The 20625-nt window shown below is 53.0% G+C and overlaps 1 protein-coding gene across 1 annotated transcript in view; it reads right to left on the bottom strand.

Annotated features, from left to right (window-relative positions):
* Positions 1 to 20625, bottom strand: part of ADARB1 (adenosine deaminase RNA specific B1) — an 82449-nt gene that overhangs the window by 14788 nt on the left and 47036 nt on the right. The window contains 4 exon segments of the mRNA XM_047099886.1: positions 5354 to 5535; positions 18200 to 18368; positions 19472 to 19620; positions 20254 to 20422. Coding sequence (XP_046955842.1) covers positions 5354 to 5535; positions 18200 to 18368; positions 19472 to 19620; positions 20254 to 20422 — 669 coding nt within the window.

The following is a 20625-nucleotide window of genomic DNA, read 5'->3' as shown; positions in this document are numbered from 1 at the left end:
TAAAGGAATTGAATCTTTCGCGAATGAATGGCTAATGCTTCTGTTATTTTCCTTTGTAATTCCATCACTTTCCTACAATAGTCAAAATAAAGGATTACTTTTGAATGATACTTAAACCTTACAATTACAACATTTTGCATTAAAACTAGAAATGGTTGGTTAACTGAGAAAATGAGACCCTAAAGTACAAATAGTTTTTGTATTTTAAGCCAAATAAGTGCCATCTTTAGCAAGAATGGAGAAAATCAGGTAAAAAAGAAACAGCCTAAAGTTTTGGTGCTAGCCACATGCTTCTTTGGGGGCAGAAAGCCCCCGAATGGTCACAAAAGCAGTAGGTCTAGGAGTCCCTGGGACCAACACTACCCTGGGGATGGACGCCAATGGGAGCTCATCTTTCTGGGGCTACAAAGTGAGAACTAGGGTAATGACTCAGTCATAGGCCACGGCGCGGAAACCAGTAAAAGCAGGCACAGTTGGCTGGTAATGAGAGTCCCTCAGCTGCCGTAAACTAAGTGTGCTGAATCAGAACTTTTAGAGCAAAAACGCAAAGAAACTGGGTTGGCCCAGTAACTGACACAAGCAAAAAACTTATGACACTTAGCTGGTGCTGGTGGTTTTTCTTCCTTCCTTCTTAAAAGTATTTTCTGTGGTTTCTCACATATTAATGGGTAATCAAAAATTAACTATAAATGTTTATCTATTTTTAATTTGAGGGGGACAGAGAGAGGGAGAGAGGGAGGGGGGAGGGGGAGGGGGAAGGAGGGGGATGGAGACGGAGGGAGAGGGAGGGAGGGAGCAGGGAGAGGGAAAGGGAGGGGGAGGGAGGAGGAGGGGGAGGGAGGGGGGAGGGGGAGAGGGAGGGAGAGAGATATTAAGCAGGGGAGGGGCAGAGGGAGAGAGAGACAAAATCCCAAGCAGGCTCCAGGCTTATCGTGGAGCCTGACGCGGGGCTCGATCCCATGACCGTGAGACCGTGATCCGAGCGAAATCAAGAGTCGGACGTTCAACCCACTGAGCCAACCATGTACCCCAAAACAAATTATGTACATAATGATTAATAACAGGTATCCAGGGTCGCCACGGGCTCGCATGACGGAAACTGTTAGCCATTCGATACCTGCCCAGGAAAACATGCGCAGTTTACAACCTCGACGTAAGCGACCTCTGTTCTGCAAACAGCGCAGCACCTGGGTAGGAGTAGGCACCCGCAGTGAGGACGCCCGGGCCTCAGCCTCTCTGTCCGCAGACCCCTGGGGTCGAGAGAGCTGCGAAACAACTTGCCTCTCGAGCCAGGAGCACAGAGAGCGCCCCTGCAACTTTGGTCCTGGTCTTCAGTGAAGACGCCTCCTGAGCTAAAAGGGAAGTGAATGAAGCCATCAGGGCGGCTCGGGCTCCTCCCGGCCTGGTCACTAATCCCTGATGGGCCGCCTCACACCAGGGCCTCTGGCCAAACAAGACTTCCTTCTTGGACCCCGGACTTGGGGTTTCGTGACACCGACTCTGGGGAAGGGCCTGAGTGCTCCGGTCCGGACAGGGACGTGCGTGCTGGCGGTGGCCTGGCCCCGAGGCGCGCCCGTCACCCGGGCGCAAGGCTGCAGGCGGGATCCTCGCCCAGACTCCGCGTTCCTGAGGCAGCACGGGCCGAGCGCACGGAGTCCTAACGTTCCCACCCCGCCAACGGGCCAAGGGCGACAGGAGAAGGGCCTCTGAGTTGGATGGAGGAGGGAGGAGGCCGGGTGGGGTGGGGACCAAGCCCAGGCCAGCAGTCCCAGGAGGGTGCGCAGCCCCATGTCTCTGTTCTGCATGGGCTGGGAGCAGGGCGGTGATCTTCTGGAGCCCTGGAGGGACCGCAGCCCGTTCCACCTGTGAGGGGTGACGGGAAGTACAGACACACGCAGGACAGGGTTCGAAAACACCACCAGATCAAGTATAACAACTGTTGCTTTTGAAAAATCTTCCAATATGTCAATTAAATAAGTGACTGCTTTACTGTTAAAGACACCCACAGAGAGAATTTTTAAAAAACAAGCAAACCACATCCATAGGAACTTATGAGTTTAGAGGACGCTTTCGGGTCACCTGGGTGGCCTCCCAGCAGAACCTGCCATCACCGTCACCGTGTCCACAGCCAGCAGTGGCCGGCACTCCAACGCGAGCGCTTCCTGACATCAGGGGCACGGAGCTCCCATCAGGAAACTCTTTTCTAGACCTTTCCAGCCCCTGGTGCCGGCTCTTGCCTGGAAAACACAGCTTCGCTTCTCCCTCTATCCCTCACACCTGCTCTCTCTCCTGCGCTTAGGGCAAGACACGGACGTGAGCCCCTCTGCCCACGGTAAGCGCGTACGTGGCTTTCCATCGGGCACGCCAACGGCACCCCTGCTTTCTCTCTGCCACGTGCTCAGCCCCTGCCTTCCTCCTGCCTTTCCAGAGGTCCCCACGCAGGCTGAACCCACAAGAATGCACTCGCTCCCTCAGCACTGCCCTGGCCCTGGCTGTCGTCATGTTCTGTGTCAACGCTGGTGACACGGCCGGCCATGAGTGACCCCAGGGCCCTGGGGCCGTCCAGACCGCTGGCCTTTCTTCCCCAGTTCTCCAGGCACCTGGACAGCAGCCCCGGACGGGCCGGGCGGCTCCCTCAGGGGCCGACAGATGCGAATCAGAAGCTTGCAGGTGCCGGATGTGCAACTGATCTGGAAAGAAGATACGACAGTTCAAGAGGCTCCCGCGTCCAAAACGCCAGGGAAGGGAATCACGTGAGTGCTCGCGGCCCCCGCGGTCACAGCTCGCCACCGAGAAGTTCTGCGCTGACGTAGAAATGACATTCTTCCCGTCTGTCCTTGGTGGCATTAAGGAAATCGGCCCACCACCACATCGGTGGAAGAGCCCCTGGATCCGCTGTGGTTGCCGGCAACAGTCTCGTTTAACGGGCCGCTCCCCGCGCTGCGCCGATGGCCGTCCTTGTTCCTCTCCGAGGACACCGCGGCCTAGGTCCTGCTACACCATCATTCTCCTTCAACACGGGACGACGTGTGATACAACGTGAGGTGAAAAGGGCAGGACAGACATCCGTGAACTGTAATAAATACACGCACACGCACGCACACATGTACGGACAGGGCCGGAAGGAAACCCACAGTGTCCTGGCTGTTCCACTGTCCAGGCCACTCGTTAAATGTAGGACTTTCCTAGAAGGGCTTTGCGGTGGGGCCCATTTTAAAGGAGCGAGACCCTACCCCACTTCAGACCTCAGTGCTCACTGCCCTAGACCCCCCTGCCCGAGTCCTTGCGTTGTGACAATATCATCTGCTCAGCTTTCCACCCAGGAGGCCGACGTGCGCTGGTCCGCTGACGGGAGTGGCGTCTGCACCTCCTCCCTGCTCGCCCCTCTGGCTTCCGCCCTGCAGACCTCACAGGAGTGCCACAGACTGAAAGCATCTTCCCCAAAGCTACTCACTGCACAGACTTCAACTCTATTCAAGGAAAACCAACCAAACATCGCTGTTTCTAAAATAAAGCATTTATCCAAAGTAAAATATCTCAAATAGTTTGCATCTTTTAAAAAGTATTATTTATTGTCAAGTTAGTTAAATACGGCGCGTACAGGGTACTCTTGGTTTTGGGGGTGGATTCCCATGATTCATCGCTTACATACGACACCCAGTGCTCATCCCAACAAGTGGCCTCGGTACCCGTCACCCGTTCCCCTCCCCCGGCCCCTCTATCAACGCTCAGCTTGTTCTCTGCATTTAAGAGTCTCTTATGGTTTGCCTCCCTCTCTGTTTGAAACTATCAAATAGTCTGCATTTTGAAGCGGACTTCGATGCCAAAGTGATGCTGTCCAGTGGCCCAGCATTGGAGAAATATTCCGCTTCCTGAGACCTCCCACATGCTTGTCCAGAAGGATCACGCAGGGCCCCAGCCCATCCCCATCCTGGGGAGGGAAGACCAGGAAACCGGGCCATGCAAGCTGCCAGTGTGACAGAGCGACAGCAAGGTGGCCCGGCTCCGCGGGAGGCCCTCTGTGCCCGCAGGCGCTCTGCCACAACCTTGCGGCTGTGTGCTTCAGGGTCTGGGGGTGGAGGGGATGCGGGGGAGGGGAGAAAGGAGAGCAGGTCCGCCTTCGTCGCAAATACACACAGGACGACCTCAGGGTCTCTATCTTGCAAACCCGATTTTCATATCTTATCACAGGTACGTACGCACTTCATATACACGTGACTCAATTTCAGTCAACAGGGCGCAGGTTCCCAACTACCGCTGAGCGACAACTCTGTGCCACGCGTCTCCCAGTGCGGTCAGTGTCCATGAATCCAGAGGTCAGGTGACCGCTGAACTTACAGACCACGGAGGCTACACGGGGAGAGCAGTCTCCCAAGTCCGGGAACCTGTGTGCTGACCCACAAGGAAATACTCACGCTCACCTCCTGTGTCCCAGCAGACGCTCTGTGCACGTGGACGCCACGGCTGCAATTTCCCACCAAGCGTTAGTGGAGTCAGTATTTTGTCTTTAAAGGTCGGGGTTAAAGTCAGGGGGGCTGCAGAATTTGATCAGACACAACCACTGGTTTCCTCCACTGTGCATAATTCGCGCGCTCTAAGAGACGTGCCTTCAAACGAAATGCCACACCGCTTTTCCCCAGGGAAAGGTGAGCTAGTGGCCAGCACCACAAACAAGGCAGCACACGCGCACACACCAGGAGAAACACGTTTTAGTTTGGGGTTACGGTTTTAGTTCAGAGCTTTAAAAAAGTAAGCAGAACGACATTTTCAAAAGGAAAAAAATACCTTAATTGCATCCTTTAAATGGGCTGAACCGAGAGATTAGGACCCTTGCATTCAAGAGCTGCTGTTCCCTCATCGGTCACCACTGAGATGCTACAGGGGACACAGCAGACAAACCGGTGACAAAGGGCACTCGGGCATGTCATCACTGACACATCCCGGACCCGTCCCGGGTACGCCCAGCTCCGTCGCCAGCCTCCCGAGAGCGAGCCGGGCTCGTCACGGAGACGACCAATCCCGGGAGGCCCGGCCCAGCTTCGTCTCGGACGCTGACGCCTGCGTCATTTCCGTGGCATCTGCGAGCCTCTCCCGCCGACACAGAAAAACACGCAGGCGCCAAGTGTGGGCTCTGCAAAACGCCAAGGCTTCCAACCGACGAGAAGATGAAGCGTATGAGGCCCCACTTACGATGGCCCAGAGGCCCCGACACACCGCCTTCCACCCTCACAGAGCGGCCCGGCCTTTCTGGCGGCCAGAGCAGCGTCCCCACGGCCTCCGCACTGGCGAGACGCGGGCCCGGAGAGACGCGGTTATCTGAACAAGGAAACGACCCCACCGGAGAGGTACTTGCCGCTGAGCAGGGGCTTGTTGAGGGCGTACAGCGGGGGCAGGTCTTCTATGTTTGCGATCCTCTGGTACATGGCCCTGGAGAGGTGGTCCCCGTGGTAGAGGCTGCCCAGGATGATGCTTGAGAAGTAGATCGGCTCCACGAAGATGCTGAGCAGTGAGCCCTGGACGCCCACCACGTTCCACCTGGGGGCAGAGGGAACACACGCTTGAGTGCAAGGGGGGGGTCCGTGTCGCACACGCACCGAGCCAGCGCCACGCACGGCTGCCTGGTCGCACTCACGCGCCTCGATGTGTACAAACAGGAGAAGACAGCACCTAAAAATGTTAACTGACGTAGAGAAAATCCTACTTAACAATTATTCGGAGCTGTGGAAACATCTCTTGCCTTTGTGCCTCCCGTGACACACCCTCTGAGGCTCAGTTCTAAAAGAAGGTTCAGTGAGCCACGTTGCTTGGGAGAAAAGTCAGAAGAGAAAGCAAATCTTTATGTTATTACTTCCAATAAAAACAACTGCAAAGGAGACGTTGAAAACATCAAACCGGTTGCCTGCTCCTTGGTGACAACCCCGGGCGGAGCCTGGTCTGACACACGCAGGGAGGCTCGGCCGGGGGTGGGGGGGAGGTCCCTGCAGCGGCCGGCCCTCCCCGGCCCGCAGCGGGGACTGACCTGAGCAGGACGGCGCAGGACGGGCGACCGTGTGCTCGGCTGACGCTGGTCAAGATGCGTTCCCGTCACTGACAACCTAGGCTCCTGCTTGAGCCTCTGCCCTCGCACCGGCACGGCCCTGCCCCCTTCCCACGTCCTACAGACAGCAGCAGGTGCTGGGCACCAAGTCCGTGGGGCTGGGAAGGCGCGGCCCACATGTTCTGGGGCCAGAGGGCCGTCTGGACTGAGAGTGAGTGGAGCCAAGGCAAACACACGATCAAGAACATAAGTGGAGGGAAATCAATCCAAGGGAAGGCAAGGTCCCCAGAAAAGGAAAACTTCGGGGAAGGTCCTGAGGGCAACCTTGGGTTGCAACCTGGGTCCTGGGGGCCCAGCCAGACCTGGGAGGGGGTGCGGTGGCTGCCCCAAGAGGAAGGAGAGGAAGGTCGGGGGAAGGCCGGGCCAGGACCTACCCGGGCAGCCTGAGGCCAGTGGGGAGCCACCACTACATCTAATTTAGTGGAAGTGTTTTTAGGAGACGACTCACCTCCACGTTCCTCTGTGTGTCAGGAAGGAGCCACAGGCAGAGGCCGTGGGAAGGCCGTCTGCAGGTCACAAGCGGGTGGGGACAGGGAAGTGAGGCCCCTCTTAGAAACATCCTGGGCTTGGGTCTGGGGGGCTGCGGGGTCTAGACAGGACGTGGGGGCGGGGCTGGGGTGTCGTGCAGTGAGGCCCAGGCCACTCCGTCTAGAGCCCTCCCTCCCCCGCTCACACTGCTCTCACCTCACGGCCACTGGACTTCAGGCCGAAGTCCAGTGGCCCCCCGCGCCCTCATGGAAGGGGACAAAGGGCAGTGCCCAGTGGGTCAATGCTGGCAACCAGTGGTAGCACAGGGTTCTCTGCCCGAACTCCTGACCCACCCAGCTCCGCGCTCTGTTTTCGGGCTCTCCTGCCGGCTCCTGTCACCGGCTGGCAGCCAGCAGTGCTGGGGACCTCCTTTCAGAACAGACCCCGGAGCCGACTCCTTGCGTTGCTCCCGCAGGTCAAGTCACAGGTCCCCACCTGCTGCATCGCTGTCGCCTACCCCCCCCCCCCACCGCCGTGGCCCATCCATGGAGAGAGGCCATGTGACCCTGTGACAACAGGCCAGGCCTGGTCACTCCCGTGCACAAAACCCTCCAAGGCCCCCATCTTCTCCCTAGAAAACACCATTGTTCCAAAGGTCTGTGCAACCGGTTGCTGCCCCCCCACCCCCCTCCCATGCTCGGGCCACCAGGGGCGAGGGGGCTCCCGGCCACTCCTCCCAGGTCCTCCAGCCTCCTGGGTACGGTACCCCCGCCTGTTAGTCTCTGCAGCAAGTTCCTCTCAGGGGGCGCTCCCGTGTGCCCTCCTGGGCTACCTACATAATCTACGGTCTACCGGTCATAGCTGTCCCCTCCCCCCACATCCCCAACCAGCGTGCAAGCTCCACGGAGGAGAGGCTTCGGCTGTATTCGCTGAGCTCTCCCGGCGCTCAAACTACACACCTGCCACGTACAGATCAATAACGCACGCTGAAGGGGGAGCCCCCAGCCCTGCGTGTGCCTCCCACCCCCTAAAAAGGAAGGTCAAACGCAGGTCTTCCTATCCTGCAAGAGAAAGCATGAAGTGCTTACAAAAATCGCAGGGCAGCCCTCCTTATGTACATTCAAGCCTGCGTAGGGGTTTAGACCATTTTAGGGGGAACTCGGCCTCCCAGGACAACCTTTAAAACAGTGACTTTGCAGAACCCTGTACTTGGCAACGAGTCATTGATTCTGAGCACGTGCTTCGAGGCAGGACTCTAGGAGCCGTGACGGCCCCGTGGAGGCCCTGGCGGGAACGCGGGGTGTGCCCCCCGCTTTGGCAGATGGGCTCCTGCCGATGCACCTTACAGAGCCCTGGGAGGGCGAGGAGAGCAGACGCCGCCGGGCTCCAGGCAAACAACGCCCCCCAGCCGCCCTCTGCAAAGACTGCAAACGGGCTCAGCCCCGCGTGAGGGTGCAGGGGTCCACGGCGTTGTGCCGGGCGATGCTAGGAAGAACCTGGCAGGTGCCCACACGCTCCGGCCTCTCTCGCTCTCCTCCCCCTGTGACTTCTTGGAGGCCAGGGCTCAGAGCACTGTCGCCCGGCCAGGTCCCCGATGAAGCTTCTCCACAGCCGCCCACGGCCTCCGCGGGAGCGCGGGGGCCCTTCTCCCCACCGCACGGCTCTCCCCACTGGGCTGTCTCGGAGTGTGCCCACACAGGAAGCCCCGGCTTCCTCCCTCAGCTCCACGCAGCTGGGCGCACAGAGGCTGTGGTCATCAGAACCAAGGTCACCCCACCTGCTTCTCCACGGGACTCACCGCGAGGCTGCCCCCCCACAGCCTTCTCGGCCAAACCGCCCACCAGACAGACGCATGGTACCTGGTGACCCTTGGCGCCGGTGCCGTGCCTCCCTCCCCGCCCCCAGCCCACGGTGGCCTCGCCCCTAAGCCTGCCCCCTGCCCCTGTCCCGTGCTCTTCCGATGGAGTGACCCTGCCTCTCTGGGAGGGACACAGGTCATCCCTGCCTTCCAGAAGGGACTCCCGAGATGCTCTTGTTCCCTTGGGGTGGAGACTGCAGCCAGCTGGTAGCCTGCAGGCCACCAGAGCATTTCCGAGGACTTTTCTAACCCTCCAGCCCCCTGGCCAGGTGTTGGTGTGATGAGGAATAACGAGCCCCTTTCAAGCCCCTTTCAAGCACTCTGGAGCTTATGCTAATGAGGTGACCCGGGAGGGTGGGGGCCGGTCCATAGGGACAAGTGGGCCGGAACCCCTCCACCCTGAGGGCGCAGGGAGCTACGGCAGTGGGGGGCGGGGAGCGGTGAACAAGCAAGGAGCTGGAAGGGAGGTGCCATATGCCCGGAGACGCAGATGCTCCATACGCCCCGAACCTTCTCCTCTTCCACCTGGCTGTTCCCGAGTTGTATTCTTCATAACCAACCGGTAGGTGTTAAGTAAACTGTTTTCTCTGACTTCCGTGAGCTATATTAGCAAATTGTTCAACCCGAGGACTGAGTCCAATAGCCGAGTGGGACAGGGTGCGGGAGCCCCGGGCCCAGTTCTAGCAGATGTAACTGTCATCTGCAGGGGGGGCAGTCCCGTGAGGCCCAGCCCTTAATCTGCGGGGTCTGCATGAGCTCCAGGAGGCATCTCAGGGACCCGGAGAACTGTGCGTGTGGGCGCCCACACACCACACCCGTGGGGGTGAGAGAGGCAGCAGGGGTGGTGGCTGTCTCCATGTTGTCCCTTCTAGAAGCATCCTGCCCCCTTTCCTCCAGGCCTGTGTGTCTGTCTTGTCTGCTGTTTGCACGGATGATGCGTAACGAGTTTACAGGCACAGGTCGTGAGGGTTCCCGTCCGTGAGCTTTGACTGCCATGCTCACGAGTGTCACCCCATCTCAACAAGACCTGGAACGTTTCCTTCTCGCCTGCAGGGACACTTCTTCAGGCAGCACCTCTGAATTACCGGGCTTTATCGGCTGGGTTCTCCCCTCTTGCCGGTTATAAAGGTCAGAGTCTCTTTCCCCAGTGTGTGGCTTTTCTCTTCACTGTATCTAACGGGGTTTTGGTAAATAAGTTTTAAATCTCCAAGTTAGTCAAATTTATTCATGTTTTTCTTTCTAACTTGGGCTTTCTGCGCCTTGATTGAGAAATCTGCTTAAGTGGAAGCCACAAGGATGGCCAGGACCCCCTCTTCGCGTTCAGCTCCGTAATTTGCCTGGAACGTGCTTCTGCGTGCCGTGTGAAGGGGCCTGCTTTTCTCGGAGCATAAACACGCTCCGGGACTGTTTGCCGACCGCAGATCCCACACGCAGCAGCGCCTGCACCTGCAGTCCCGTTCCCTCCCCCTCTAAGCAGCACAGCCGCCATCCCGGCTGGGGGGGGGGGGGCGACGTGCGAGCCCGCTGGCCCCGGCTGCCTGCACGCGCCTGGGCCGGGTTCCAGGTGATGGGACACAGCTGCCACGTGACTGTGCCTGCGGCGGCCGGGCCGCCCCGGGCGGCCCCTCCTTCCTGCCACCGTGGCAGCTCGGACCAGGCGCCGGAGGATTCGGGGGGGGGGGGGGGAGGGGGCGCTGCAGCGCCCCGAGGACAGAAGATGCGTCCTGGATGCAGCAGAAAGATGGAACCTGGACGACCCACCTACTTCTGGACCTGACTTTCTGTGAGACAGAAATAAACTTCCATCTGGTTTACGTTTCCCCTCAAATGCGGGCAAAGCTGCCACCAGTCGTTACCAGTCTCACACTGCTGCGTTTCCATTTGAGTGCTGGGATTAGATTCCCAAGGGCTGTAAAAAAAATTAGGGCATTTGATTAAAATTGCATTGGAGTTGTAGAAACTTCAATAGTTGATCCAACTATTGAAAATGCACTATTGGCTCTGGTGTGGGTGGGCGGGTTTTTATGACTGAGGATGGCTTGCCACTTTTTCCTTTACCGTCCTTAATGCCGTGGTAACAGAGGTGACAATAATCCCAAAAAGTGAGCTGGGGATCCTTCCCTCGTCTTCTAGTCTCTAGAAAAGATGACCTAAAATAGGGATCCTCAGCTCTGCAGGAGTGTAGGGAGTTCACGCCAAAGCCGTCCAGGCGAGCGGGTCTGCCTTCTCTACGGCCCTCTCCTCTCTTTGGTTTTCTTCAGTTTGTTTCCTTCCTGGGATTGGGTGTGACGTGTGTATTTTTAATGGTTACATATTCCCCTCTCCACCTATGCTTGAGTCAGTTTCAGGAATGCACATTTTTCTGGAAGGCTGTTTTCATTTCATTTCAGTGTCAACACCTACTTCTGTTGAAGTCGCCTACAACCCTGCACGTAACTACCTACAGCTTGTTCTTTGTAACTGATTAGCTGTGCGACTCTTTGTGACTGACGATCATTTTCTAATCTCCACTGTGATTTCCTCTTCTGGGTATTACTGAGGTACAGCTGACACTCACTACAGGGCACATATTAAGGCCCACGCGGTAGTGAGAGGCGACTTCTGCCTGTGCCCTTGAGACCCATCATCCCCGGAGTCCTCCTTGTCCTATGTCCCCCCCGCTGCCCCTCCCTGGGCGGCCACTGACCTGCTTTCTGCCACTGGAGGTTAGTTTGCATTCTCTAGGATTTAAATTCATGGAATCACCCGCCAAGCACTCCTGTTTGTCTGGTTTCTCTTCCTCTGCACGGTTATTTTGAGGTTTACCCGCAGTGCACCGGGTGGCACTGTTCATCCCCACCCCCCCAAGTACCCGCCGCATGGACACCCACTGTGTGCCTATCCACTTCCGTACAGGTGGCGGCTGGCCTGCCTCTGCTTGCCAACTACCACAAAGGGGCTCTGAGCACTCACGTGTGACTCTGCGGACGTGCACTTCCACTTCCACCTCACACCCACGAGCACGATGGCTGGGGCGTGCGACGGGCACATCCTTAGTCTTTTAAGAAATCGCCAACCCGTCTTCAAAAGAACACGCCCGCCCACAGAAGACAAGGGCACCAGTCTCCCTGTATCCCTGTCAACCCTTTACGTGGCCGGTTGTTTTCATCTTAGCTCACAGCAGGACTTTGCACCTCGCCTGCATTTCCTAGTGATGGTGAACGGTGCTGAGCATTTTATCGTGTGCTGATCTGACATCTTTTTTGGTAAAGTGTCCATTCAGATTATTTTGCCCATTTTAAAAACTGCTTTTCCCCCTGGTTGAGTTTTGAGGGTCTAAATTTATATGTTGTATACAGGCCCTTTATCAGATACACGATTTGCGAATATTTCCTCCCAGTCGGTGATAACTTCTCATTCTCTAATGGTGTCTTTAAAGAGAAGCAATTTTAATTTGATGAAGTCCAATTTATCAGTTTTTCCTTTTATGGAGAGTGCTTTTAGTGTTATATCTAAGAAAATATCTACTACAACTACCAAGATTTTCCCGTTTTCTTCTACAACTTTTATACATTACTATCTATGATCCTTTTAAAAAAAATTTATCTTAATTTAGAGAGAGCACACGAGCAGGGGAGAGGGACAGAGGGAGAGTGACTCTTAAGCAGGCTCCACACTTATCATGGAGCCCGATGCAGGGCTCGATCCCATGACCCTGGGATCATGACCTAAGCCGAAATCAAGAGTCAGTCACTCAACCAACTAAGCTACCCAGGCGCCCCCATCTGTGGCCCATTTTAATCTCTGTATGTGGTGAAAATATGAAGTTCCCTTGTCTGTTTTCACATAGAGAGGTCCACTTGTCCAGTCATCATTTGTTAAAAAGACTTTTCCTCCATGAATCACCACTGCACCTTGGTCAAAGGTCAGTGTGACCAACAAGGAACAAGCGGAATTTGAAATTAAAAAAATAATACCATTTACATTAATACCTTCAAAAATTAAATATTTAGGTATAAATCTAACAGGATATGTATGAGATCTCTATGAGGAAAACTACCAAACTCCGAGAAAAGAATCAAAGAAGAACTACATAAATGCAGAGATATTCCATGTTCATGGACAGGAACACTGGGTATTGTTAAGATGTCAGCTCTTCTCAGCTTGGTCAGTCCCAGTCATGATCTCAGCAAGGTATGTTGCAGGTGTTGACAAAATGATTCTCAAGTTCACCAGAGGCTAAAGACCCAGCACCACCAACGCAGCACAGGAGGAGAACACAGTCGGAGGACTGGCACTGGGGGGCTTTTAGACTTACGATAAAACTGCAGTAACTGTGATACTGTGACTTGTAAGAAATGTATCTTGGTCTTATACATATTTGGTCTTTGTTCATGTTCATGGTTCCTGGCTCAGGCTCCTATAAAACCTTAGGAACTTCCTGGTTGAGAAGAGCCTTACAGATGTCTTTTGCTATGTTAATGAGGTGGCTTTTAGAAAGCACCTAAGGAGGAGGGCTGGTTTAGAGGGTTGGGAATTTCAGTCCCATCCCCCTGACCCCCAGGGAGGGGAGAGGGGCTACAGGTTGAGTTAATCACCAACAGTCAATGATTTGGGGCACCTGGCTGGCTCAGTTGGTAGAGCGTGCGACTCTTGATCTTTGGGTCATGAGTTTGAACTCCATGTTGGATATAGAGATTACTTAAAAAAAAAAAAAAAAATCAATGGCCAATGATTTAATCAAATGCGCCTATGTAATGAAGCATCCATAAAAACTGCAAAGGACAGGATTTGAAGCTTCCGGGTTGGTGGGTGTGTGGATGTGAGGAGAGCAGCACGGCTGGAGACAGCGTGGGTGCTCCCTGACCCTCCTCTCCCCATGCCTCGCCCTCTGCGTCTCTTCATCTGGCTGTTCCTGAGTTATATCCTTTTATAACAAGCTAGTGATCTAGTGGGGGAGATGTTTCTCTGAGATCCGTGAGTCACCCTAGCAAGTTAACCGAATCCAAGGAGGAGGTCCTTGAGACCTCCAATCTACAGCTGGTTGGTTAGAAGCACAGGCCAACTGGAGGCCGCCCGGCTCCTGTCCTCGTTAGAATGTGAGGAACCAATCCCTCCCCGACACGTACGACAGAACTGGATTCAAAATCCAAACGGCAATCAAGACACTGTAGTACTGGCAAAACAAGACACGAAGAGATCAAGGGGACAGAACAGAAAGCCCAGAAACAGACTCACATAGACACAGTTAACCGATCCTAGACAAAAAACAAAGGCAACACAGGGAGCAAAGAGAGTCTCTTCAACAAGTGGTGCTGAAACAACCGAGGACCCATGTGCAAAAAAATGAATCTGGACACAGACCCTACACCCTTCACGACAATTAACTCACAAGGATCACAGACCTAAATGCAGAATGCAAAACCATAACCCCCTAGAAACAACACAGGAGAAAACCTAGGTGACCTTGATATGGTGATGAGTGTACATACAGCACCGAGGGTGCAATCCACGAGAGACAACATTGATGAGTTGGACTGCATTAAAATTTAGAACTTCGGCTTGGGTAAGACCAACGTCCACAGGATGAACAGACAAGTCACAGGCTGGGAGAAAAATCTGATAAGTGACTGTTATCTAAAACATGTGAAAAACTCTTAAAACTCAACAGAAAACAAACTACCATGTTTTTAAAATGGGCCAAAGATCTTAACAGACAGACATGTCATCACGTTTGGGCTCCTGTGAAGAACGCTACAGTGAACGCGGGTGAGTGAGAATCTGCTGGAGACCCCGCTTTCAGTTGTTGGGGTGAATGCCCAGAAGTGGGATGGCTGGGTCACATGGCAGTTCTAGCTAGAGCTCTGACGAGCCGCCACACTGTTCCCGTAGCGGCTGCCCCATCTACATTCCCACCAGCCGCGCTCAGGGTTCCAAGCTCTCCACGTCCTCGCCAACACTTGTCATCTCCTGTCTTGTCCTGTTTTGTTGGCGGGGACATCCCCATGGGTGTGAGGGGGTGTCTCGCTGTGGTTTTGGTCCGTGTGTCCCAGCCGATCGGGGACATCTTCCTGCACTTGTTGGCCGTCGGTGCATCTTCCCGGAGACACGGCTTTTCAAGTCCTTCGTCCATTTTTGAATCAGGTTTTCTGTTGTCGATTTTTAGTAGTTCTCTACATGTTTTCACAGTTTCTTACAAAACTGAACACATTCTTACCACGTGACCCAGCGATCACACTCGTTGGTATTTACTCAAAGGAGCTCAAAACGTAGGTCCGCACCAAACCTGCACACAGATGGTTTACAGAACTGCCAGCGCTGGGAACCAGTAAGGTGTCCTTTGGGAGGTGACGGGCAAACACACGGGTGCGTCCAGGCAACGGGATGGTATTCGGCGCTAAGAAGGAGCAGGCCGTCACGCCATGAAGACACCATGAAGACACCATGAAGACGGAGGGTCCGCAAGTGCATTTCACTAAGTGACAGCAGCCAATCTGAAAAGGCCACATCCTGTATGATTCTATCTGTGTGACGTTCTGAAAAAGGTGGGACCATGGAGACAACAGAAAGCTCAGGGGTTGTCAGGGGCTGGGGAGAGGAAGGGGTGACAGGGTGGAGCACAGAGGATTTTCAAGGCAGTGAAAATACTCTTTATGACACCCTAATGACAAATACATGTGATTAAGTAACTGCCCAAACCCACAGAACGTGCCACACGCAGAGTAAAGCCTCATGTAAACTACGGACTCTGGGTGACTATGATGTATCCGGGCAGGTTCATCATTGGAACAGATGCACATTCTGGGGGGTGTCCATGTGTGGGGACACAGAGTATACGGGAAATCTCTGTACACTCTTCTTAATTTTGTTGTGAACCCAAAACTGCTTTTTAAAGATATAAACTCTTGGGGCGCCTGGGTGGCTCAGTCGGTTAAGCGCCTGACTTCAGCTCAGGTCATGATCTCACAGTCTGTGAGTTCGGGCCCCGCACTGAGCTCTGCGCTGACAGTGCAGAGCCTGCTTCAGATTCTGTCTCCCTCTCTCTGCCCCTCCCCTGCTCATGCTCTGTCTCTCTCAAAAATAAACATTTTAAAAAATTTAAAAAAAATTAAATTAAAAAGTATATATATAAACTCTTAAAAATGGTTAATGTGATAGATTTTACATCGCGTGTTTTTTGCCACAATAAAAATAAGTCGTGTTTGTGTACATCAGCCACAATTATCCAGAATACACAATAGATAATAAGATAATTCTCACATGAATATAGGAAGTATGAAGTTCTAGGAATTAATCCGTCAAAACTGCCTGGCATATAACTGACCCAGATGACAGTTCATGTATGGAAAAATACACAATACTCATGGAGGGACTGATTTAACTTTATGTTCATTCTTTCCCTTTCAATCCATGATTCCACAATTCCATATAAAATCTAAGCAAGACATGTATGCACCTGAGAAGCCGATTCTATAATATGTACAGAAGAACAGAGGCTCGTAAAAAGCTACAAGTGTGATGAGAGAAGGATGAAGAACAGTCTTATCCAACCAGACCTTTAAACACACTAAAATGTCAGAAGTGTAAAAACCGTGGAACCTGTGCAAGTACACTGGATTATAGAGACTCGAGAGGCTAGGAGCCTAGGAGCAGCCCCGTCTTTGTAAGGGAGTTCAGTATATTACAGGGACGCCTTCACAGATCAAAGGAGAGGGTCTCGATTATTTAGTAGACGGTCCCAGGAAAACTGACTCACCATACTAAAGTAGTAAAGCCACACTATTATTTACAACACAAATGTTTGCGAGTAAAATGATAAAAATTTTGGAAAAAAGTACGGGAGAATATTTTCATGCCCTTAATTTGAGGAGGAATTTCTTAAATAAGATTCTAAAAGTACAAATCACAGGGTGAAAGATTAACGGGTAAGGTTCTAACAAAACGAAGCGTTTCTCCTCAGAGCGTGGCACGGACCAAGTGAAGAGGGGGGTCTGGACTGGAGAAGACACGGAACCTTCTCCGACCATCAAAGACTGCAATAGCAGCTACAACAAGAACTTCTGCCGGTCGAGATGACAAAAAGCATGAGACCCAGAAGACGAGTGGGTAGACGGTGTGAACAGGTAACTCCAATGAGAAAGATGAACGAATGCACAGCCGCTCCACACCCCACAGAGCAGTTTTGAAATGAGGCGGAAACCAGCCTCACGCACCGTCGGTGTAAGCATACACAGGCGTGACCGTTCTGGGCGCGGCAGAGACCCGTGAAGTTCTACACGTGTGCAGCAGAGACCCTGGACGGCAAAGGTCTATGACGAGCCACGCTCACGAAAACTCCAGGCTGTGCTGTGGTGGAGAGAGCAGACCCAAGTCTCTATGGCGAGGGCACGGACACAGCACGGCCATGACTATGGCAGGGTCTCTGCAGAAACCAGCTGTTTGTCACCGCATCGGGGACAGTGTCCAAACACTGGGTTGAATGAAACTACGAGACACAGAATAGCACCTAAAACACAATTCCGTTTCTATGAATTAACAACATACACATAAATACCCTAAAATGACACCACTATGTATTTTTCCAAGACCACACACACACACACACACACACACACGCACACACACACACACACAAGTGAATGGATGGTGGACAGGAAGGACACATAAAAAGCAAATTCATCAAGGTGGGCACAGTGTGCACCTGTACTTAAGGGCAACGGACCACAGCATATGCGGATTCAAGTTCTGTGCACCTGAGGCTCTCTGACAAGGTCCTTGCAAGAAAGTCAATACAAAGACCTTACAGACAACTGAACAGGTACATGCGTGCACATACATGCACGTCAACTGTGACGGTTTTGGAAGAGCAGTCAAGAACCCGATCACGACGAGCCGCACAGCAGAGCTCTGAACAAGGAGGTGATCTTTGTCTTAATATGCTTTTGTGCCATCCAACTTCTCGCACCTACCTACGTTACTTGCCTTTTTTTTTCAAGTGAACGTTTGTTAAAAAATAAACAACAAGCTACTGGAACTAACACCAGCGTCTGACGAAATGAGGCCTTCTAAAATCTGGCCTGGACACATCTTTGTCTGAAAGAGCCTTTGTCAAGCAAACGCAAACTGGTGCGTCTCAGCCGCCCCCACCTCACTGGAAGCCACCCCCCCAACACCGGATGCTAGGGACACTCTGCACTCACAGAAACCCCAAATGGTAACTGTGGGGAACAGGACCACTAAGCTGGCATCTACCAAGAATGAGAACACCCTTAGTTTTAGTTTTCTCTGGGAGCAAACCGTTTTACAACTTTTTTTTCAGAGAGAGAGAGAGAGAGAGAGAGAGACAAGGAGGGAGAGGGAGGGAGGGAGGGACAGGGAGCATGAGCAGGGGAGAGGGGTAGAGGGAGAGAGAAAGAGAATCCCAAGCAGGCGCAATGCTCAGCGCAGAGCCCGATGCGGGACTCGATCCCATGACCCTGGGATCATGACCTGAGCCAAAATCAAGAGTCACGTTGAACTGACTGAGCCCCCCAGGCGCCCCTGGGAGCAAACTATCTGCAGCACACAGATGCCCCAATGCCCCAGAAGTGCACGCGCAAACGCAAGGGCGAGGCAGAGACGCAGCCCAAAGGACGGCAGCCCGAGGCCCAGCTCGATCCTCTCAAGGTGGCCCCCGACACCCTGGGTGGGGCCCCGGTCCCACAGAGGGCGCAGGAGCACGGGGCAGGACACGCAGATGACACCAGGCCCAGAGCGGTGGACGGCGCCTGCGGGAGCGCGCGGGCGGGAAGCCTTACCGGGCCATCTTGTCACTGCAGGACATGGTGAGCAGCCTCTCGCCCTGCAGCACCCCGTCCCACGTCTGCAGGCTGGCGTTGGACCGCACCGGAATCGTGCCTTCGCCAGACTCTATTTTCGTCCGCAGCTGTCCTCTGGCTTTGCGGTTTGGATGCCTGTCCGCTGGTTCTAGGAGAGGAAGGCCAGGTGAAAGTCCTCTCCTCTCCTCACGGCAAACAAGTGCAGCAGCCCCTACACATTTAAAGTCGAGTTTATGCCTGTGTGCACGCGCTCACTACACAGTAAGTGACAACCGCACGGGGCCCTGGGGCCTGTGTGGCACGTGCTCTCTCTACCCGGTAAGTGACAACCGCACGGGGCCCTGGGCAGGAAAGACACAAGGCAAACCAAAGTCGTGGAAGTAGGTTCTAAAGAGCGCTTCCATTTTAACCAAAATGTTTACTTTCTATCATTAAAAATGAGCTGAAGCAAACAGGACAAAATGCGGACATTCGCTAATTCTAGCGGATGGATATTTGAGTGTTTGTTACGTTTTTTCCCTGCATTTTTAAATTTTCAAAAATACATTATGGGGATGCGTAAATAATGCAGAGGGAAGCACATGCACAAACATCTAAAGTGACTGTCTCTGGGTTACAGGAATATGGGGGATTGACATTTTTCTTAAATTTTAAAAATATGTAGTCACCATCCAGAGAGAGAATGTGTTACTTTCACAACCAGAGAAAATCATGCACTCAAATGTTGTCTTTGCATTAAATAATGCTTAAGCTGGGGAAAAGACATGAGGACACAAGTTACTATCAAATACAAGCACCAACCTCATATGCAAACACAGGTGAAGGCAAATGTGATGCGACAGGGCCCCCTTTGCACTGGTCTGTGCTGCTTCTGAAATTTCAGCCAAATACCCCAGGTACACACGCATCGAGTCACAGTTCATCACAAACACAGATGATGCGCACCTCCGATGTACAGATACAGACTGCCCAAATTTAAATACTAAAAGCAATGTTGGTTTGATATCCTCACTCTATTCTAATTCCTCAGTATATCAGAATCAACATATTTCATTAAGATTTTCTAATTAAATTACTAGTGGAAGAGAAAAATCTCCTGCTTTTATATATTCCTATCAGATCACTTTCAAGGTGAAACTCTTCAAAAAAAGGGAGAAAAGGACATTCACGCAAGTTTATTCTTCCATCTGTTACTACGTAATCACCAATCTCCTCGAGACGTTGCTACTTGCTGAGCACTGGGTCTCGTACCTTCCAGAATCGGCTCGTGTGGCGAGAAAATTCTGGCGTCCCCACAGGGAGACGTGCTGATATACAGATGGAACTGAACGCTCTCCTTCAGCCTGAACCCGCCGCGCTCTGACTTCTGAAAGATGGACCTTTTTTGATCGTCTTTGCTACTGGAAGGAAAAAAGTTGCAAAAAGGAACTTTAAAGCTGTAGACAAAGTTTAGTCTACCATAGTTGACGACGACTTTCAGAGGCCAGTGTTTTCACCAGGGTACAGATAAGCTGCAACGAGAATATCTGCATGTTATGATAACGAACACAGTTCCTGTCCACTCAATAATGAACAAGTTATCGGAATGCGAGTGACCTCCCCTCCTCCTCATTTAGGACTTCAAAACAGACGACACATAGAGACGGGTGCATAAAGGAAAGTAGCTTAGACAGTTGGCCTGCTGTCTTTGTGTACGGTGACCACGATGGGTGGCCATGGTCCCAGGTGGCTTAGTTCTGCTCACACGCATGCTGCACAAGACACAAGCACACGGTCTCGAACAGACTTCAGATCTACGACTGCGTCAGCGGTCAGTGCACGTGCGTGTGTGTGGCACCTGGCCAGCTCTCGTCTGTACCTTGAGCCTCATGGGAAAATGGGACCCAACTGCACTGCTGCCAATAAAGTTACTGTTTTAATTAAAGAGTTTCTCAGAGATTATAGAAACAATGAAAGGTTTTGCAGTACATTCTGATGGGAGGGGAATATTTTTTGCAACCTGCTCCCCTTAGTGATTTACTTAGTGAACTTACTTTAAGTAAAGCTCAAGCTGTGTATAAAGAAATCTGAGCAGGGACCTCCGAGCTACTATCTCCGCGTGGCAGTCATTTAACGCAAGGCCACGATCACTCATGTACTCGCCATTAATGCACTTTGTTCCCGTAGAGACACTTATCACCTTGGCATCTTTCACATCTGTGCCTGAAAAACAAACGAGACATTATTCCTCCGAAGGCACAGGCACGCGTGCCTACCTGTGCTCCCCGGGTCTGCGTGCCTTCTCAGCGACTTCCCTTCCGGGCTGTGAGCCGACCACTCAGCCCATCTGCACGCGCACGCCCACCCCTACTTCTTACCAGGGCAGACCCGGGCTCCGCAAAGCACTTCCCGCTGAGGACTCGCTG

The sequence above is a fragment of the Lynx rufus genome, unplaced genomic scaffold (assembly GCF_022079265.1).
Source record: "Lynx rufus isolate CCGP_SWC_20201006 ecotype Redwood Valley unplaced genomic scaffold, mLynRuf1.p SCAF_5, whole genome shotgun sequence".
NCBI classification, from domain to species: domain Eukaryota; kingdom Metazoa; phylum Chordata; class Mammalia; order Carnivora; family Felidae; genus Lynx; species Lynx rufus.
This window is presented reverse-complemented; position numbering and strand designations above follow the sequence as displayed.